We start from the raw sequence: 18,479 nt of genomic DNA on the forward strand, positions 1-18,479 counted from the left end.
GAAAGATAAATCATTGTGTTTGTTTAATAAACACGTTTTGTGAGCCCTGTCAGAGAATTATTCTGGTTGCTGCTTTTAAAACAATCCCTCGCTCATGTAAACTAAACTGACAGGGCTGAAGCTCATTAAATATGCAAATCTTCTCCAATCCTAGCCGTGGGCGTTTACTTCGAAGTGTCCAGTGCGGCACGCCCATCAAAACCCATCGTTCAGGAGAGAGCCTCAAAACCATTGTAGGAAATAGTGATTAGTTATGTTATTAGTTATGATGTTTTTGAATGTAAAAACCATGAAAATGTCATAAGTTGACCTCAGTCAACAGAATAAAAATTTTTAAAAGCCACTTCATGACACCTTTAAAGGTTTCTGTCAGACCCTTTTAGGGGATCCCATCATGAGATAATTTTATGGATTTATATTTAATTAATACATTTTTCTTTTTCATTTTATGAATTAAACAGCTTGTAAACATAAGCTATTTTATCACTATAAAAAAGGAAATAACCATTAGGCCTAACATTACATTTATCTTTATACACTCTTCGGCAAAGGGTCAAAGTCATAAACAAAGAAGAAAAAAAAAATAGAACCCCACTTTTTTCCCTAAGAGAGTATGAATGTTTCTTTATGTGTGTATCATCTCTGGTCTGCAGCAAGAGCTTAAGCAATCACAGAGGAGATTCCAGCAGGTCATACAGGAGCGTGAGACGGAGCTACAGGATCTGAGTCACGCCATACTCTCTCTCAGGGTGAGTCCATTACTGCAAGAAAGACGTGGAAAGTCCTGATGGAGAAGCGGGATGGTGTGGGTTAACAATTATGGGCAGAGAGGTTCTGAAGTCTTGGACTCATCAATTCTCTGGTTCTGTATGTTGTCAAGCAGAGCTCTGCCCAGGCAGCGGTGGAGGATACGGAGAAGATCTTCAGTGAGCTGATTCAGTCGATTGAAGCTCTGTGTTTTGAGGTGACAGAGATGATCAAAGAGAAAGAGCAGAAGGAATTAGACGAGGCACATGGATTTATGGAGAAACTAGAGCAGGAGATCTCAGAGTTCAAGAGGAGAGATGCTGAATACGACGCGATCGCACGACTTGATGACAAAACTCAGTTCCTAAAGGTAAGATCAGCTGTTTTGGGCAACTAAGCACTAGTCTGTGATTTCGGTCTAAGAGTTGATTTCATTTTATTCCTCAGAGTTATGAAACACTCTGTAGTCTACCAGAGTTGGTGACCTCTCCTGCAGTTCTGGTCAATCCAGACTTCTGTTTCGAGATGGTGTCAAGAAAACTCACAGTTCTGAGTGAGGACATTAAAGATCTATGCCAGAAAAAAATAAAGAAATTATCGCAAAAAGGTGAGTTGTCAAATGAATATGTTTGGAGTAGCATGCTATTTATACTTTTGGGAAGAAACCAAAAGAAAGTCTCCATTGACTTTCTATTGCGGGAAGTAGTTGCTATTTCTGACTTATAACAAAAAAATCGAGCAATGTTTAAAAGCTGATTCGTGACAAGGTGTACAGAAAACAAGCTAAAACACCCAGAACCAAAAAAAACAGAAGAGTTTATAAGCTGCTGACCCAAAAAACGAGCGTTTAATGACATTAAAAGTGCACACATGCAAGCGAGACAGATCGCACCATGCTATATTACACTGAGAACTGCGCCCACTGGAGGGGACAGTAATCAGCGACAGGAAATATAATATATAAAACTGACATTTGGATATTTGACAAAATGTTTACTGCACATGTAGGCATACTGAGACATACTGAGTGTCAGGATCCCCAAACTGACCCATTCTTCCTGCTGAAGCTTTACGTCTTATTGCCTGTATCCACTTTTGTCTCCTTAAACGCTCGTTTTTTTGGGTCGACAGCTTATAAAAACTTAGTTATGTGTTTTTTAGCTTGTTTGCTGCACACCCTATCACATATCAGCTTTTAAACATTGTTCTGTTTTTTGTAATAAGTCCGAGATGACAAGGAGGCAGCCTCACGCAATACAAAGTCAATGGAGAGCGTTGGATTGTTACCCCCGCCACCCCCGGGGGTTGATTTTAAATATCAACAGTGTTTCTCAGAAATTGCTTACTGCACCTTTAAAGGTGCCTTAGAATGAAACATTGATATTAACTATGGCATAGTTGAATAACAAGAGTTCAGTACATGGACATTACATACAGTGAGTCTCAAACCCCATTATTTCCTCCTTCATATGTAAATCTTGTTTGTGAAAAACACCACGGAAAAACAGCCGATTCTCAACATAACGGCAAATGTGACGCAATCGCTGGGGATCATTAATATGTACGCCCCCAACATTTGTATACGGCAGCGAATGCATCATGCGAGGATAGCGAAAATGGAAGATCATGGAAATAGATGTTATGTTCCAGGTTGTGCAGGGGACGTGGGGACTTTTCATACCCTTCCCACGGATCAAAACTATCAACAGACATGTTTATCTATAACCGGATACCGCAACAATTTAATTAAAAGTTGTTTGTTTGCTCGGCCCATTTCAGCATAGACAGTTTTTCTAACCTGGACAATAGCAGGCTTTACTCAACGTCTGATACTGGAGAAGCGGCAATTCAAACTATATCCCTGCGAGCAATAAGTAGTGATTTGATCAACTTATTGACTGTATAAACAATTGCTGATTAAAATGGAAGTTTCTAAGTTAGACAACATTAAAGGTGCACTATGTAGTATTTTTGCAGTAAAATATCCAAAAATCACTAGGCCAGTGTTTTATATTTTGTTCAGTTGAGTACTTACAATATCCCAAATGTTTCAAACTATTTGTAAATTGTGAGAAAATTGCTATTTTAACAAAGGACCGGGACATTTCAGCATAGCATCTGAGGAAGTCGCCTGTCAATTATGTCATATCTGCGCTACCCTCCGTTTCGGGTTTTATTTGGCAGAAGCGCTTTTCTCATATTCATACTAGATTCAGTAAATACATGCAATTATTCCAAACACAATAAATAATAAAATACACTGAAAAAAGTTGATGTTCAATAAGTATGAATGTTAAAAATGCATGCCCTGATTCTGATTATATTTTGTTTTATTAGTGAGAGACCTCAAGTTTATTCCTACCCCTGAACCCAAATTCAGGGAGCAGTTTTTGGAATGTAAGTAACACACGCACGCACGCACGCACGCACGCACGCACGCACGCACGCACGCACACACACACAGTTTTTCCATGTTTTTTGGGGACTTTCTATATGCATAATGGTTTTTATACTGTATAAACTGTATATTTTATCCCCTCTCCCTACCCATCACAGGAAACATTCTGCATTTTCACATTTTCAAAAAACATCAGTTAGTATAATTTATAAGATGTTTTCCTCATAGAAACCAAAACATGTCCCCCACAAGGACAAGGATTTTGGATATTGCCATCTTTGTGGAGACATTTTGTCTGCATAACATTAGCAGGTTTACCAGGGCCCCTACACACACACACACACACACAGCAGAAAGTAGTATAATTGACCACAGAGTTAATCCACGTCTTGTGTCTCTGGATTTCAGATTCGGGTCCTCTGACTCTAGACCTGAACACCGCTCACAAAAACCTAAGCATTTGCTCAGAAAGTGGAGAGGTGACTTTCATCAAAACATCTCTGTCCGTTCCTGACCACCCAGAGAGGTTTGACAGCTATTACCAGGTCCTGTGCAGAGAAAGCGTGACCGGACGTTGTTACTTCGAGGTCGAGTGGAGCGGGAAGGTTCCTGTGCATATTGCAGTGTCCTATGAGGACATCAGTAGGAAAGGAAAGAGTACCCAGTGTGCATTTGGACACAACGCCCAGTCCTGGAGTCTGGTGTGCTCTGAGGATACCTACACATTCTGGCACAGTGGAAGGGAAACTAAAATTCCCAAAATGCAGTGGGCGCAGAGGACTGGTGTTTATGTCGATTTATCGGCAGGGATTTTGGCATTTTACAGCATCACAGACTCAATGAATCTCATCCACAAAATTCAGACTGCATTTGCTCAACCGCTCTATCCTGGCTTCAGGATTAACCCTGGGTCCAGCGTGAGACTTTGTTATCCGCTTTAATGGCACAAATTTGTTTATACAGTGCCTGAGCAGTTATTAGTGTGTAGCAGTGTAAAGCAGTTAGCAGTATGTAGTATTTATGAGGATCTATTGACAGAAATGCTAAATAATATACATAACTATGTTTTCAGTGGTGTATAAAGACCTTACATAATTACCATTATATTTTATAACACACACTCATGTCATTTCATTATTCATTTTGGCGAATTAGTGGCTAATTCGTAAAATATTGTACGATCCCATTTGTAAATTTTTGAATGATCTTTTTGCACTCTACAGACAGTTAGAATTAGGGGTGGACATGCTGTCCAATCACAACACGGGAAGCGCCCAATCAGAACTCGTTGCGTATTTCTGAAGGAGGGACTTCATAGAACAAGGAAATCATCAGGCCGTTTTTAGGACAGAGGAAACAGCACTGTACAGATAAGTAAATTGTGTGGAAAATACTGTTTTTTTACACGCGAAACATGAACTCATGTTATATTGCACACTGTAAACACAATCAAAGCTTCGAAAACACGCGAAGAACGGGACCTTTAAAGTCAACATAAAATCTAAATTAGCCATTTTTCTTTCTCATGTAATATTCCAATCATAATTTAAATGTATGTGCCCTATAGTAAACTTTAATCAAAATAAATCCTCTTGCAGTGACATCTCAAAATTGTAGCTTTCCAGGCAAAGTCACACCAAACTGCCTGAGCGTAGGAAATTGCGGTACCTAGACGTAAACAAAGCATGGCGGACCGTATGGGGCTTATACTCAATCATTTCTATCACCAAATGTGCTTACTCCTTGCTTATTTAAGGGAAACGGAGGAGAAAACGGTACATACGGCAAGATAAGCTGTTATACCTTTTTTGTTTCATATTATTTGTATATTTGGAAATGTATTTGATATTCATTTATTCTTGCACTTAATGGACTGGAAACTAGCTAACGTTAGCCTGACAAGCCAGACCCACATCAAGATGTTTGGTCTGGAAACTCACCATTGACAGGGCTCAATCCGAGGGGCGGGATAAACGGTTGTCTTTCAAACTCCCTCTGCACGCGATAGGATAGCGCTACCACCAACCAGAGCAACGGAGGTGAAGCAGAGCTCGTTGACAGATTAAACTTTCGCCGAATCCGGTCGGCAAAACTCAGAACACATCTTCCCTTCTTAAGAATGACTTCAGTGCCGTTCTTTGTTATTTTCTCAGAGAAAAGCTTAACTCCAAGTCGCAGTCAAAGCTGATTCGAAAGACTGCCGTTCGCCAGTTTCTGTGTTTACTAGAAGCACACGGTTAAGCCCTGCCCACCGACTCTATACACGATGTGATTGGCGCGACCAGAGTTTGCCGTTTACAGCTCAGAAGTGAATTAAGAGTTGCTAGACGACACTCGCGGCAAATTAGATTTGCTGCCGCTAGGGTGCGTCTAGATTTCTAGGCTAAGCTAACGCTAGAAAAGCTGCTGATAATGCATAACATTTGCGGATAAATAACATTAGATCAATACCTTATTTTGATAAACAATTTGGTTTTTAATGCAACTTAACTTTTTCATTAACACCACATCTGCAGGGGCTGCCATTGTTGTTTTGCAGGCTATGTGACGTCAGACTCAACTCGTAAGTAGGAGTACATTGATTTAGTACGAGTTCACGGGTGGGAAGTTACGGGTTTAACTGCCATTCCAGTGCACTTTCACGAGTATAAGGTTGGAAAAACACGGGTTACGGGTTGCCTGGAATGCAGAATTACTCCCGGAAGCATTTTTGGAACCAGCATACTTCAAGTTAGCAAGGAATGAGTTAATCAACCGAGAGTTCAAGGTACATATAGCAGTAGGTTAACCTTGCTTTCTAAAATACCCCCACTGGTATAGATCCAAGCAAGGAGCCGGGACGTCTGAGGGAGTCGCCTATCAATTGCGTCATATCTGCGTTACCCTCGGTTTCCGGTTTTATTTGGCAGAAGTGCTCTACTCTTAGCAGTGTGAACAAGTGTCACAGCAGCCGCTGAGCAACACACAGAGTAACGTCATAACATCATTTTAAACACACTAAAATGTATCTAATATGATAAACATTGCTGCTTTACCTCGTACTCATGACTGGAAAAGCGGAAATGGCACCGGCGACTGTGTCCCGTCATAATAAAAGTCCCGCTGCTTGCAAGCCGTGTATTGGGTAACAAATCGCTCCAGCAGCCTTGCTCAGCTCCCTCAACACTCAGTCCCGCTCTCCTTCATATTACAGTTACGTTAATAATCATATCCATGAACATGAGTCCTATTCCCATTTTTTTCCACCGGCTGTGAGGTAAAAACCACGTCCCAAGATTCTGCACTCAAACTTGGTGTCATCAAACTACACCTTTGTTTTGAATAGGCGCCCTCTAGCGGACAGGAAAAGTTAAATAGTGCAGCTTTAAGTGAAACTATATTCATCATATGTTCAACATTCTTTTGTAGTTGTTTGTAAAACATATTTGCATTTAGAAGATACCAGTAAAATATTTTAAACTGCAAGTAGAAGTTCTCCTTGATATTTTACATTTACAGTATGGGCCTGTTAAGAACAAAACACATAAGAATCTAAACACATTTTTATTTGGAAAAACAAACAAACATTCAACTCTTTTCCATACAGTACACAATATAACTGCCAAAGCTATACATTCACCACAGAGTCAGACATTAATCTTCATTCTTGAAGGTGACATGTAAATTACAAAAGGAACAAACAAAGTTGTTTTGACTAAATTTCAGCTGTTTAATGCTAAAAAAGACACTTCAGCTTTACATAAAGGGATGCAATATAAATTGCAATTACCTTCAATTCAGATAGATCCAGCTAACAAAAATGTTCTAAAATGTTTTGCTAACATGCTAGCATTTAAAAAATAACATTTATCTTAACGTTAGCTAATATTCTGAGAATGTTACCTCTTAGTTGCGGAGCTGGTAATGCAAACGTTTCATACTTATATCCAGAAAAAAAATTAACATCAGCTTAAAATCCATGGAACTTCAATGACACAGTATAAGCACAAAATCTGTATTCCTTTGCCCATGTTATACTAGATTATATTTAAAGCCTTCATAATTTAAACACTAAATAAAATCATTAACAGGTTCACTGGGGCTGTTATAGCTGCCGGTTTATTTGCATTGATACAATATTGTCAATCCCTAAAATAGCCTCACCAGCATCTTACTGGGTACTGTCACAAAGTACTGAAAAATGGAAGAAATCGCTATGCAAGGCACTGTATAGTAACTGATATAAATATACACAAATATGATGGACAGGCAGCAGAAGTGTAAAGTGACTGAATGCAGAAGCTACATTCCATAGCCAGGTGTAGACATTATAACAAAGGTGCTTATTATCTGAATACACAAAATTTTATGACTAATACAGTGAGGCGCACCACTTGTTTCACATAAAAAATGACTCTGAAGCACACAACTTGTTGTGTACACCCAGTCCGGTTTGCTGTTGCTTAGCACGTGCAAAAGGCAAAGGCACAGTGTGCAAAAGCGGTCAAACAGGAGATAAACTGGTTTCTGTTGAACCTGTCGTGACAAAGGTCAATTTGATGGTTTCAGATAGACAGCGTCGACATCTGTAAATGTCTCTTAACAGCAAATATAAATGAATCAATGCCTCGTTTTAAAACATTGAATATATTTTATATATTGAACGATCCCAGCTGACATAATATAGTGTGCAAGAGTTTGAGGGCGGGAAGATTTGTCAATGCATATAGTCTCTTATGCTCACCAAGGATGCATTCCTTTGATCAAAAATACAGAAAAACAGACATTGTGCAAAAGGGTTTTCTATTTTAATATATTTTAAAGAAAGATTTATTATTAACATCATTGTTGAAAACACATGTACTGTTTAATATTTTTGTGGAAATCATGATATATATATTTTTTTCAGGATTGTTTGATGAGGGAAAAAGTTCAAAAGAACAGCATTTTTTGAAGGAAAAAATATATATATATTGTGTATTTTACATTTTAAAGGAGCATTCCGCCGTTTTTAGAAATAGGGCTTATTCAACTTTTTTCCTACATTGATTTGGATATGTGGGCAAATGCATTTTTGTCTCAGTGCATGCATTGTTTTAGTTTGGCAGGGTCGCCGCTAGCTTAGCTTAGCATAATAAAAGGATTCTTATGTTGCCAGCTAGCATGTGTCTAGAGTAAAAATGATCCACAAAAAAAACCCCACCTAATTACTTCTTGTGGCCTGCATATTCACAACAAGTACACATAGTGATGCAGATTAAGACCAGGCGATTTCATAGGCAGATATTGACTAGCACTGTACTTGGGAGCAGAGATATCATGCAACACATTGCAATCACTCAACAGCCAGAGGACGTGAGGAGAGCCATAGAGTGTCTGTGCTGTATGTTGCAAGTACTGCAGGATGGATCAAAGCCGTGAAATATCTCTGCGCCAAAATAGCAGTGCTTCGCCTGTGCTTCCCCATAATATAGTCCCAAGTCAATATCTGCCTAGGAAATCAGTTAGTCTTAATCTGTATCGTTATTTATACTCGTGAATAAGCAGGACACAAGAAGTAATCAGGTGTTGTTGTTTTTTGGGGGATAATTTTTACTCTAAACATGCTAGCTGGCAACATAGGATTCCGTTTATTATGCTAAGCTAAGCTAGCGGTGACCCTGAGAAACTAAAACAATGAATGCACTGAGACAAAAATGCATTTGCCCACATATCTAAATGTAGGATAGAAGTTGAATAAGCCCTATCTCTAAAAACTGGCTTTTGATCAGTTGCATCCTTGCTGAATAGAAGTAATAATGTCTTCTTTTTTTTAAAACCTACTGACCCCAAACTTTTGACAAGTAGTGTATAATTTACATCTAAATACATACATACAGAGGTGACCAAAATTATTAGAACAACTGACAGATCTGAAAATATTTACCTTTTTGCCTTCAAAACATGATTTAATTTCATAATGTTCATGTTGAGATGGTTGCTCTGAGCACAATAAATATCAGATGAAGTGAGTCATACTGTTTTTAATCCACTTTTAACTTTAATATTTTACTATAAAAGTTAGTATTAAACTTTAATATAAAATGAATTTTAAACTAATATTAAATCATATTTAATATTACAGTTAATATTTTATATTTATTTGATATTTCAAATAAATTTCATTTGATTTATACCAGAGACCAATGTTTAGTGATCTTTTGATTTTTTTCCAGAGCTGTGTATATTTTATATAAATATACATATATAATTTATTTGGAACACATTAGACTACATTACTTCTGAGCAGATGGTCACAGTGCACTAATAAATACTACACTGTATGCATTGCCAACTAAAATAAGAGCTTTTGTTTGTAAGTCTGCTGAAAGTCATTAAAATACTTGTATATGATGAATGGCCACAGTTTGTGGTGCTAATGTTGCTGGGTGCATTTTATTTTCAACATTCAGAAGGGAGTATAATTAGCATATTTATCCATTAAAATGTAGAAGTGAAAGATTGTGCGCAAACATGTTGATACATTCACACCCAGTCCTGGAGAAAAGGGTGAGGCTGGCTGTTGAAACAAAGAAATTAAACCATTTGACAAATTAATTTGTTTTCGGATAGAGTGAGGTTGCTTTTGTTCAGAAAACATATATGACATAATTTCTAGAATGCCGACAATCCACTTCCAAGTTTTTTCATTTTCAACTCTCATGTCATTTTTTCTCATTCCTCAAGCATGCAGTGTAACATTTTTTATTTAAATATGCAAAGCCATTTTCTATAACATTTACAAAAAATATTCTCTACACATCATTAAACTATGCTAAAACTAGCACAAATATTAAAAAAAGACAATTGTGCTAACAAGAATGACCAAATTTGTCAGGAAATAATCCAGTACCTGAGAGCAGGTTGACGCCGCTGGAGTCTTACAGACACTAACCGAAGGTTTTGCATTGCACTGTGGGAGTAGACCTCCACTATAAGCAGAAAGGTCGTCAGAGTGTGGTGAGGTTTTCTGCCAGGTAATATAGGCTGTATCCATTACATACGATACAGCAGAGGTTACAGAGGGAGGACAGCATGTGGTACAGCCACAGCCGACCGCTCAGCTTTTTATACTTGTGGTCCGTCTCGCAGAGCTTGGCGTAGGCTTCCCGATTGGACGAGAGTCCGATGTCCTGACCCAATCCACAGGCCTGCTCAATCAGGTGCATGTCCGCCATTATTTCCGAGGTCATCTGACCAAACCACTGGGCATTTACTGCCGCCACAGTCACACACACAAAATAAATGAAGATCTGGGGAGAAAACAGAAAGCCGGAATCAAGAGAGAGTTCGTCACCTTACATAAAGGTTAGTTTATCCAAAAATCATTACCATCTTCCATTGGACAAAAAAAGAATATATTTTGAAGAATGTGCTGGCTGCACTTTTCCATGCAATGAATAGACACAAAAAGGACACAATTGCATCCAAAAAGAACTGAATGCAAGAAGACTTCTATAGTTTCAGAAGAATATACTGTAGCACAGAATAGCTTGAACCAGAATTTAAATCCTAACATTCATGAGAGAAGCAGAGATGCTCGAATCATGATTTAATGTGAATCATTTTTTTGACTTAGTCAATAAATCAGCTGAGCCCGTTCACAAAACCAATGATCTGGTAATGAATCGGACTGATTCAGTTTAAGTTCAATTCACTGACTCAAAGAGTCAATCAAAGCGGTTCTCGGCTTAGTAGAAAAGAAAATTATCAATGAATAATGTGCTGTGTCACTCAGAATTTTATAAGACATACACTGATCAGACATACCATTATGACTTTATATTGTGTTAGTAAACCTTTTACTGCCAAAAAAGCCCTGACCCGTCGAAGCGTGGACTCCTATAAACTCCTGAAGCTGTGCAGTGGTATCTGGCACCAAGATGTTAGCAGGAGATCCTTCAAGTCCTGTAAGTTGCCTCCATGGATCGGACTTGTTTGTTCAGCACATTTCACAGAACCTCGATTGGATTGAGATTTGGGAATTTGGAGGCCAAGTCAACACCTCAAACACCTTTTGTGCTCCTCAAACCATTCCTGAACCATTTTAGCTTTGTGGCAGGGCACATTATCCAGCTGAAAGAGGCCACAGCCACTAGGGAATACGGTTTCCATGAAAGGGTGTACATGGTCTGCAACAATGCTTAGGTACGTGTCAAAGTAACATCCACATGGATGGCAGGACCCAAGGTTTCCCAGGAGACCATTGCTCAAAGCATCACACTGCCTCAGCTGGCTTGCCTTCTTTCCATAGTGCATCCTGGTGCCATGTGTTCCCCAGGTAAGCAATGCACACACACCAAGCTATCCGCGTGATGTAAAAGAAAAAGCGATTCATCACATCAGGCCATTTCCTTCCTTTGCTCCGTGTCCAGTTCTGATTCTCAGTTTGGCCCTGATGCTCAATTTGGAAATCACAAATTGGCCCTTGTCAAACTTGCTCAAATCCTTACACATGCCCATTTTTCCTGCTTCCAACACATCAACTTTGAGGACAAAATGGTGCCGTGATGAGGAGATAATCAATGTTATTCACTTCACCTGTTATAATGTTATGCCTAATCGTTGTATATAAATATCATGCTCAAGTCTATGGTGATCTTGTGTCCTTCTTGAAGCTTAAACTCTGCAGTCGCCATTTATTGTAATTAAATGGATAAAAGTGACAAGCACATCTTTCAAAATATCTTCTTTTATTATTCCAAAGAAGAAAGGAAATCATATATGTTTGGAACGATATGAGGGCCATTCATAATTTTTGGATAAACTATTTAAGTAACATCTTTTCACATATCTGGGAACATTTTGTTCTGAATACCTGGAAGGCCTCTTTGTCATCCAACATGTTGCTGGGATGATACATGGCAAAGATGGTGAGGTTGAAGAAAGCGCAGGCTGAGCCGATATGCAGGTAGAACGGGAAGAGCCGGCTCTGGATGAAGCCAAACGTGTGTCGGTTTAGATGGTTGTCCATCACAAAGCCTGAGCAAAATAAAAATCAAGTGAAACTTAAGGACTGCGAATATTATAAACCTTGTTTATATTTGCATAAACGTATTCATGTATAAATCTACCTATGTGTAAAAGAAGTACACTTAGCTTACTTTTAAAAAGAGTGCTTATCACAGAAATAATATCCTTTCAAAGAGTATACTTAAGTGTAAACTGAATGTAACATTTTAAGACACTTGACTGCATGTTATTTACAATGAAATAAAAAAAAATTGTTTGGTTTAAAATCTATTTTTAAGTGTGTTAAGAAAAAGTCTCTTTAAGTATCTAAGTGGCCTTTTATTTCATTAAAGGGGTGGTAAAACACATTCTTTCGAAGGCTTGATTGTGTTTGTGGGATGCGCTGCAACGTGTTCATGCTTCATTTTTTTTTTTAATTGAATTATTTTTCATATATTTTACCTTTATTCTATACTGCTCTGTCCCTCCTTGTAAAATCGGTCTGATAGTTTCCAGATTCTATGAAGCCGGTCCCTCAAAAATACGCAATGGGCTCAAATTGGTAAGCTGGCCCAGTGTGTTGCGATTCGCTAGCCGCCTTAGTGCACGAATTTCGGAAACCCCTTAACCTTTACCGGTAGTCTGTAAGGCCAGTGACACACTGTAAGCGTGCCATTAGCGTCTCTGCTGTGTGCCGTGTTCGTTATTTCGGCTCCCATGTTAACAGGTTAGAGCTTGCACACTGCCTGCGTGACGCGCGGCTCAGGAGCCGAAAATGCTTGCATGCTGGAAATAGAACCGACGCCTATTTTTCACACCACTTTGCTGAATCAGTAGACTATATATTTATGTTTAACATGAAGTATAAGCCTTCCCTTCCCTTCCCCTGGTGTGCAAAAGGCATAGAAAATGGCATGCAGCCACCAAGCGGCTGACACGCAACAGAAACAACACGCTTGCAGTGTCTCCGGCTTCTCCACAGCAATAACAAATGGCGGAGGAGGGGTTTATGTAAATATTGGGGCTGGTGATGTCAAGCTACCCTGGAGGAATGTCTGTAGTCCCTACCGGAAATAATCTCCCAAATATCTCCCTTTGCTTTAAACTTTGAACGTTGCAACTTTGCAGATATTTTTTATGCTCAAACAGCAACATTACACACTAACTAAAGTTAAAAAAGTGAAATCATTTTTTACCACCCCTTTAATAAATTAAACAGTGAAAAAAAACAAAAAAAACAGTGGCCATACCTACCCGATATGAAGGTGACCCATATCTGCATTCCCCAGAAGGTGGAAAGAAACATGAGGTGAAGAAGTTTAGCAGTGACAGGAGGCTCTCTGTCTGTAGACATTGTCTCAGGCACACTATCGTCTTTCACCCCCTCACCCACTGTCACTGCGATGTTTAATGCCAAAATGTTAGTGTTTTTTGTAAGACAGTATGTATTTTACAAAAGTCTTAAGTCATGTACTTGACACTCAGCACAAAACTATGGAAGCTTGCAAAATGATATTTTATTCATATGTTATGGTATGTCCTCTGTAGATTCTGTGTATATATACAGTGCCTTGCGAAAGTATTCGGCCCCCTTGAACTTTGCGACCTTTTGCCACATTTCAGGCTTCAAACATAGATATAAAACTGTAATTTTTGTGAAGAATCAACTGCAAAAGATTCTGCAAAAGACCTGAGACTGGGACGGAGATTTGTCTTCCAACAAGACAATGATCCAAAACATAAAGCAAAATCTACAATGGAATGGTTCAAAAATAAACATATCCAGGTGTTAGAATGGCCAAATCAAAGTCCAGACCTGAATCCAAACGAGAATCTGTGGAAAGAACTGAAAACTGCTGTTCACAAACGCTCTCCATCCGACCTCACTGAGCTCGAGCTGTTCTGCAAGGAGGAATGGGCAAAAATTTCAGTCTCTCGATGTGCAAAACTGATAGAGACATACCCAAAGCGACTTACAGCTGTAATCGCAGCAAAAGGTGGCGCTACAAAGTATTAACTTAAGGGGGCCGAATCATTTTGCACGCCCAAATTTTTCAGTTTTTGATTTTTTCAGAAATTTTGATTTTGATTTAGAGAGAGTGAGTGAGTGAGTGAGTGAGTGAGTGAGTGAGTGAGTGAGTGAGTGAGTGAGTGAGTGAGAGAGAGAGAGAGAGAGAGAGAGAGAGAGAGAGAGAGAGAGAGAGAGAGAGAGAGAGAGAGAGAGAGAGAGATTGCTTTATGCAATATGTGTGTGTAAAATGGTGGGTTTTTCCATTATAAATGTATACAGGTCCTTCTCAAAAAATGTGCATATTGTGATAAAGTTCATTATTTTCCATAATGTAATGATCAAAATTAACTCATATTTTAGATTCATTGCACTCCAACTGAAATATTTCATGTCTTTTATTGTTTTAATACTGATGATTTTGGCATCAAAATCTAAAAAAATTAGCATATCATGAAAAGGTTCTCTAAACGAGCTACTAACCTAATCATCTGAATCAACTAATTAACTCTAAACACCTGCAAAAGATTCCTGAGGCTTTTAAAAACTCCCAGCCTGGTTCATTACTCAAAACCGCAATCATGGGTAAGACTGCCGACCTGACTGCTGTCCAGAAGGCCATCATTGACACCCTCAAGTGAGAGGGTAAGACACAGAAAGAAATTTCTGAACGAAAAGGCTGTTCCCAGAGTGCTGTATCAAGGCACCTCAGTGGGAAGTCTGTGGGAAGGAAAAAATGTGGCAAAAAACGCTGCACAACGAGAAGAGGTGACCGGACCCTGAGGAAGATTGTGGAGAAGGACCGATTCCAGACCTTGGGGGACCTGCGGAAGCAGTGGACTGAGTCTGGAGTAGAAACATACAGAGCCACCGTGCACAGGCGTGTGCAGGAAATGGGCTACAGGTGCCGCATTTCCCAGGTCAAGCCACTTTTGGGCTACAAAGAAGCAGCACTGGACTGTTGCTCAGTGGTCCAAAGTACTTTTTTCGGATGAAAGCAAATTGTGCATGTCATTCAAAATTTAAGGTGCCAGAGTCTGGAGGAAGACTGGGGAGAAGGAAATGCCAAAATGCCTGAAGTCAAGTACCCACAGTCAGTGATGGTCTGGGGTGCCATGTCAGCCGCTGGTGTTGGTCCACTGTGTTTTATCAAGGGCAGGGTCAATGCAGCTAGCTATCAGGAGATTTTGGAGCACTTCATGCTTCCATCTGCTGAAAAGCTTTATGGCGATGAAGATTTCGTTTTTCAGCACGACCTGGCACCTGCTCACAGTGCCAAAACCACTGGTAAATGGTTTACTGACCATGGTATTACTGTGCTCAATTGGCCTGCCAACTCTCCTGACCTGAACCCCATAGAGAATCTGTGGGATATTGTGAAGAGAAAGTTGAGAGACGCAAGACCCAACACTCTGGATGAGCTTAAGGCCGCTATCGAAGCATCCTGGGCCTCCATAACACCTCAGCAGTGCCACAGGCTGATCGCCTCCATGCCACGCCGCATTGAAGCAGTCATTTCTGCAAAAGGATTCCCGAACAAGTATTGAGTGCATAACTGAACATAATTATTTTGAAGGTTGACTTTGTTTTAAAAACACTTTTATTTTATTTTTTTTGGTCCGATGAAATATGCTAATTTTTTGAGACAGGAATTTGGGGTTTTCATGAGCTGTATGCCAAAATCATCAGTATTAAAACAATAAAAGACCTGAAATATTTCAGTTGGTGTGTAATTAATCTAAAATATATGAAAGTTTAATTTTTATCATTACATTATGGAAAATAATAAACTTTATCACAATATGCTAATTTTTTAGAAGGACAGTAAAACATATCTAATTTGTGTTCTTGTGGCAACATGTAATAAAAAAAGAAGTGTAAAAATGAGAGTACTGGCTGGATTTTCATATCTAATATTTTATAGGAATATTTAAATAATTTTTCCCTTTTCTCTGAAACCAACGTCCTGTATCGTAACAGAAAGTCATATTTTGATTTGAAACCTCATAACATTTTCCTAAAATCGATTTATGACAAACAGTTTAATTGATTTAAATGATAATTACAAAATATGATCATTTTCCATAAGAGTGTTAAATTTGCTCACTAAATTAGAGGCATGAGGAGAGGCAGAAGCTTCCAAACATTTTGTATCTATGAAAAGCCCTGAATGTGCTCTTTACATGACATCCAGACTTAAAACTGACATGGATGATGTCAGGAATTCATAAAAAAAAAAAAAAAAAAAAAAACATACATATATATATCCACTACAGAGGTGAAAAAAGTTTATTCCTGGAACCTCAGAGTCAGAATTGGACTTTATAACGCACGAGTCACAATTCGGAGAAAAGAAGAATCACGACAACTCGACAAAAAAATAAAATAATTATGTGAGATAAAAACTCGCAGTTATCTTTTTAAATGTTTTATTCTGTAACGGAAACAAGCTTGCATACAAAACACACTCTGCGTTAGAAACAAAAGAGGTGGAGGCGACCTTTCACCCACATGAGTAACAGAGCATACAATAATGGAATGGAACAAACTTTCTTAAAATAATATCTGCCAGTGCCATCTAATATAAATCTTATCAGGCACACGTACTGCAAAAGGTAAAACAATTTAAAGTCACCGTACAAAACCCCCCCTAACCCAACCCCAGTCACCCTTCACTTCCATTGCATAGACATGTATACCAAAAAAAGTGAAGGTTAACCGAAGCTTTCAACCTGCCTAACATGTTTTGTGTTCCATAATGACGGTAAATAATTGACAAATGTTGGGTGAACTGTCCCTTTAAGAATCGTGAGACTGCACTGCACTGCTTGTGCTCTTTTATTGTGCAAAGGCAGTTTCTCTAACGCCATGTCCAGAATGTAGGCTGTCTCAAAACCTACTGAGCTGCCAACCAAGACTGCATTTTCGGTTCGTTCCGAGGCTTTAAAAACCCAAAAGTGCTGTCTATGTAGGCGGCTCACTAGTTGTTAAGACACAGCCATGGTGTCCAAAAAGCTTAAAGCTTCCGATTAAGCACCGGGACTTTTTCCAACTCCATTAATTTTTGAACTGGAACAATTGACAGTAACGTTGCATACAAGCTCTCGCAGCGCGTATTTTTGTTGCGTCAAGTGAAAGCTACACCTGTAGGTTTATGAAAGGCTGGATATGATATCATTACAGCTACATGCTGTCAGCATGATGTCGATCTACTTACCGGACGATCACCCGTCACTACGTAAATCGTCGGTGGCCGGTTGCGCGTCACGTTGGTACAACACCATAAATGTACGATAAAGGAGGAACCGGTCAGCAGCTGTAGTAACTCTCGGACTGGTAGTCAGACCTATGGGCGGAGTTTACACGTATTACGGGGTCGGAGCGTTTGATGGGCGTGGTTTGTGCATGTTCTCGTTATTGTTGGGCGTGGTTTTGTATGCTTGTGGGCGTGCTTTGCGCGGATGCTTTTGGTAATTATCGATTATAAGGAACAGGTTCTTACACATTTCATTCACACATTTAAGCTATGGTGATAATCAATATACTACTATTGTTTTATAGGCTACATCTAGTTATAGCCTAACAAAAATGTACTGCATAAAAAATAATAATAAAAAAACCTTCTAAACTCCTAAAAAGAAAAACAACAGAAAACCCTTAAAGCTATTTAAAAGAAAATGCATATTAAAATACATTTAGCTCACTTCAGGGTACACATTTGTCCTGAAAAAAGGAACAGAGTATCACTCACCAAATGACCAGTTAAAGGGATAGTTCAATAAAAATGTCTCCATCATTTATGTTGTTCAAAACCTGTATTTGTTTCTTTCTTCTGTTAAACGTAATGCATAAAATAAGATATTTTGAATAATGTCAGTAACCAGACAGTTGATGGGCCCCATTGGTTTCTGGTTACTATTCTTCAAAATAACTTCGTAGAAAGAAACTCGTACAGGTTTGGAACAACTTTAGGGTGAGTAAGTGATGACATAATTTTCCTTTTTTGGTGAACCAGGGCTTGCCAAATGGGCGTGGATGTGTACTAACACATCACTAGGGACGTTGAATTTTATATAATAGTGAACTATCCCTTTAACTGATTATAGAAACTTAATTATAGCTGTTCTTCTAACTGTAAACAATCAGAGGATTCACTCTCTCACTCTCAGCCACAGGGCATGTACAAACTGGTGGATTAATTAGTGCTCAACATGTCATTGGTCTTTGTTTAATGGGTGTGAATGAGTAGAGGACAGGGTAACACTCTTGGGCGCTTTCTTTACTGTTGTCCCACTGCTTTGATTAACAGTTGTTCAGGGCAATTACAATGTGCAACTGAAGGAGAACAAACTCAGT

The 18,479-nt window shown here is 38.9% G+C and overlaps 2 protein-coding genes across 3 annotated transcripts in view; one reads left to right on the forward strand and one right to left on the reverse strand.

Moving 5' to 3' along the window:
- The window catches only part of ftr85 (finTRIM family, member 85), an 11,149-nt gene extending 2,949 nt beyond the window's left edge, over positions 1-8,200 (forward strand). The window contains exons 2-6 of the mRNA XM_067417131.1: positions 654-749; positions 884-1,117; positions 1,195-1,354; positions 3,085-3,144; positions 3,554-8,200. Of these exons, the coding sequence (XP_067273232.1) occupies positions 654-749; positions 884-1,117; positions 1,195-1,354; positions 3,085-3,144; positions 3,554-4,086 (1,083 nt within the window). The 3' untranslated portion in view covers positions 4,087-8,200. The remainder of the gene's footprint in view (positions 1-653; positions 750-883; positions 1,118-1,194; positions 1,355-3,084; positions 3,145-3,553) is intronic.
- A 1,343-nt stretch (positions 8,201-9,543) lies between these two features.
- On the reverse strand, positions 9,544-17,499 carry si:ch211-121a2.4 (transmembrane protein 205). Of its 2 annotated transcripts, XM_067418514.1 has the most exons (4): positions 17,341-17,499; positions 13,370-13,513; positions 11,982-12,145; positions 9,544-10,416 (listed from the first exon to the last, which is right to left on the reverse strand). In XM_067418514.1, the coding sequence occupies exons 2-4, from the start codon at positions 13,467-13,469 to the stop codon at positions 10,114-10,116; spliced, it is 567 nt and encodes a 188-aa protein (XP_067274615.1). In that variant the 5' UTR covers positions 13,470-13,513; positions 17,341-17,499; the 3' UTR covers positions 9,544-10,113. The 2 variants fall into 2 exon arrangements, with proteins under 2 accessions (XP_067274615.1, XP_067274616.1); XM_067418515.1 differs by lacking the exon at positions 17,341-17,499 and having other exon boundaries at positions 13,366-13,503.
- Between the last annotated feature and the right edge of the window lie 980 nt (positions 17,500-18,479).

Source organism: Pseudorasbora parva, chromosome 15 (assembly GCF_024679245.1).
Source record: "Pseudorasbora parva isolate DD20220531a chromosome 15, ASM2467924v1, whole genome shotgun sequence".
Taxonomy (NCBI): domain Eukaryota; kingdom Metazoa; phylum Chordata; class Actinopteri; order Cypriniformes; family Gobionidae; genus Pseudorasbora; species Pseudorasbora parva.

Coding starts and splice junctions, on each gene's coding strand:
- si:ch211-121a2.4 (XM_067418514.1), bottom strand. CDS start 13,469: ATGTCTACAGACAGAGAGCCTCCTGTCACTGCTAAACTTCTTCACCTC. Junction 12,146..13,369: donor ATGGGTCACCTTCATATCGG/GTAGGTATGGCC, acceptor TATTTTGCTCAG/GCTTTGTGATGGACAACCAT. Junction 10,417..11,981: donor ATGACAAAGAGGCCTTCCAG/GTATTCAGAACA, acceptor TTTTCTCCCCAG/ATCTTCATTTATTTTGTGTG.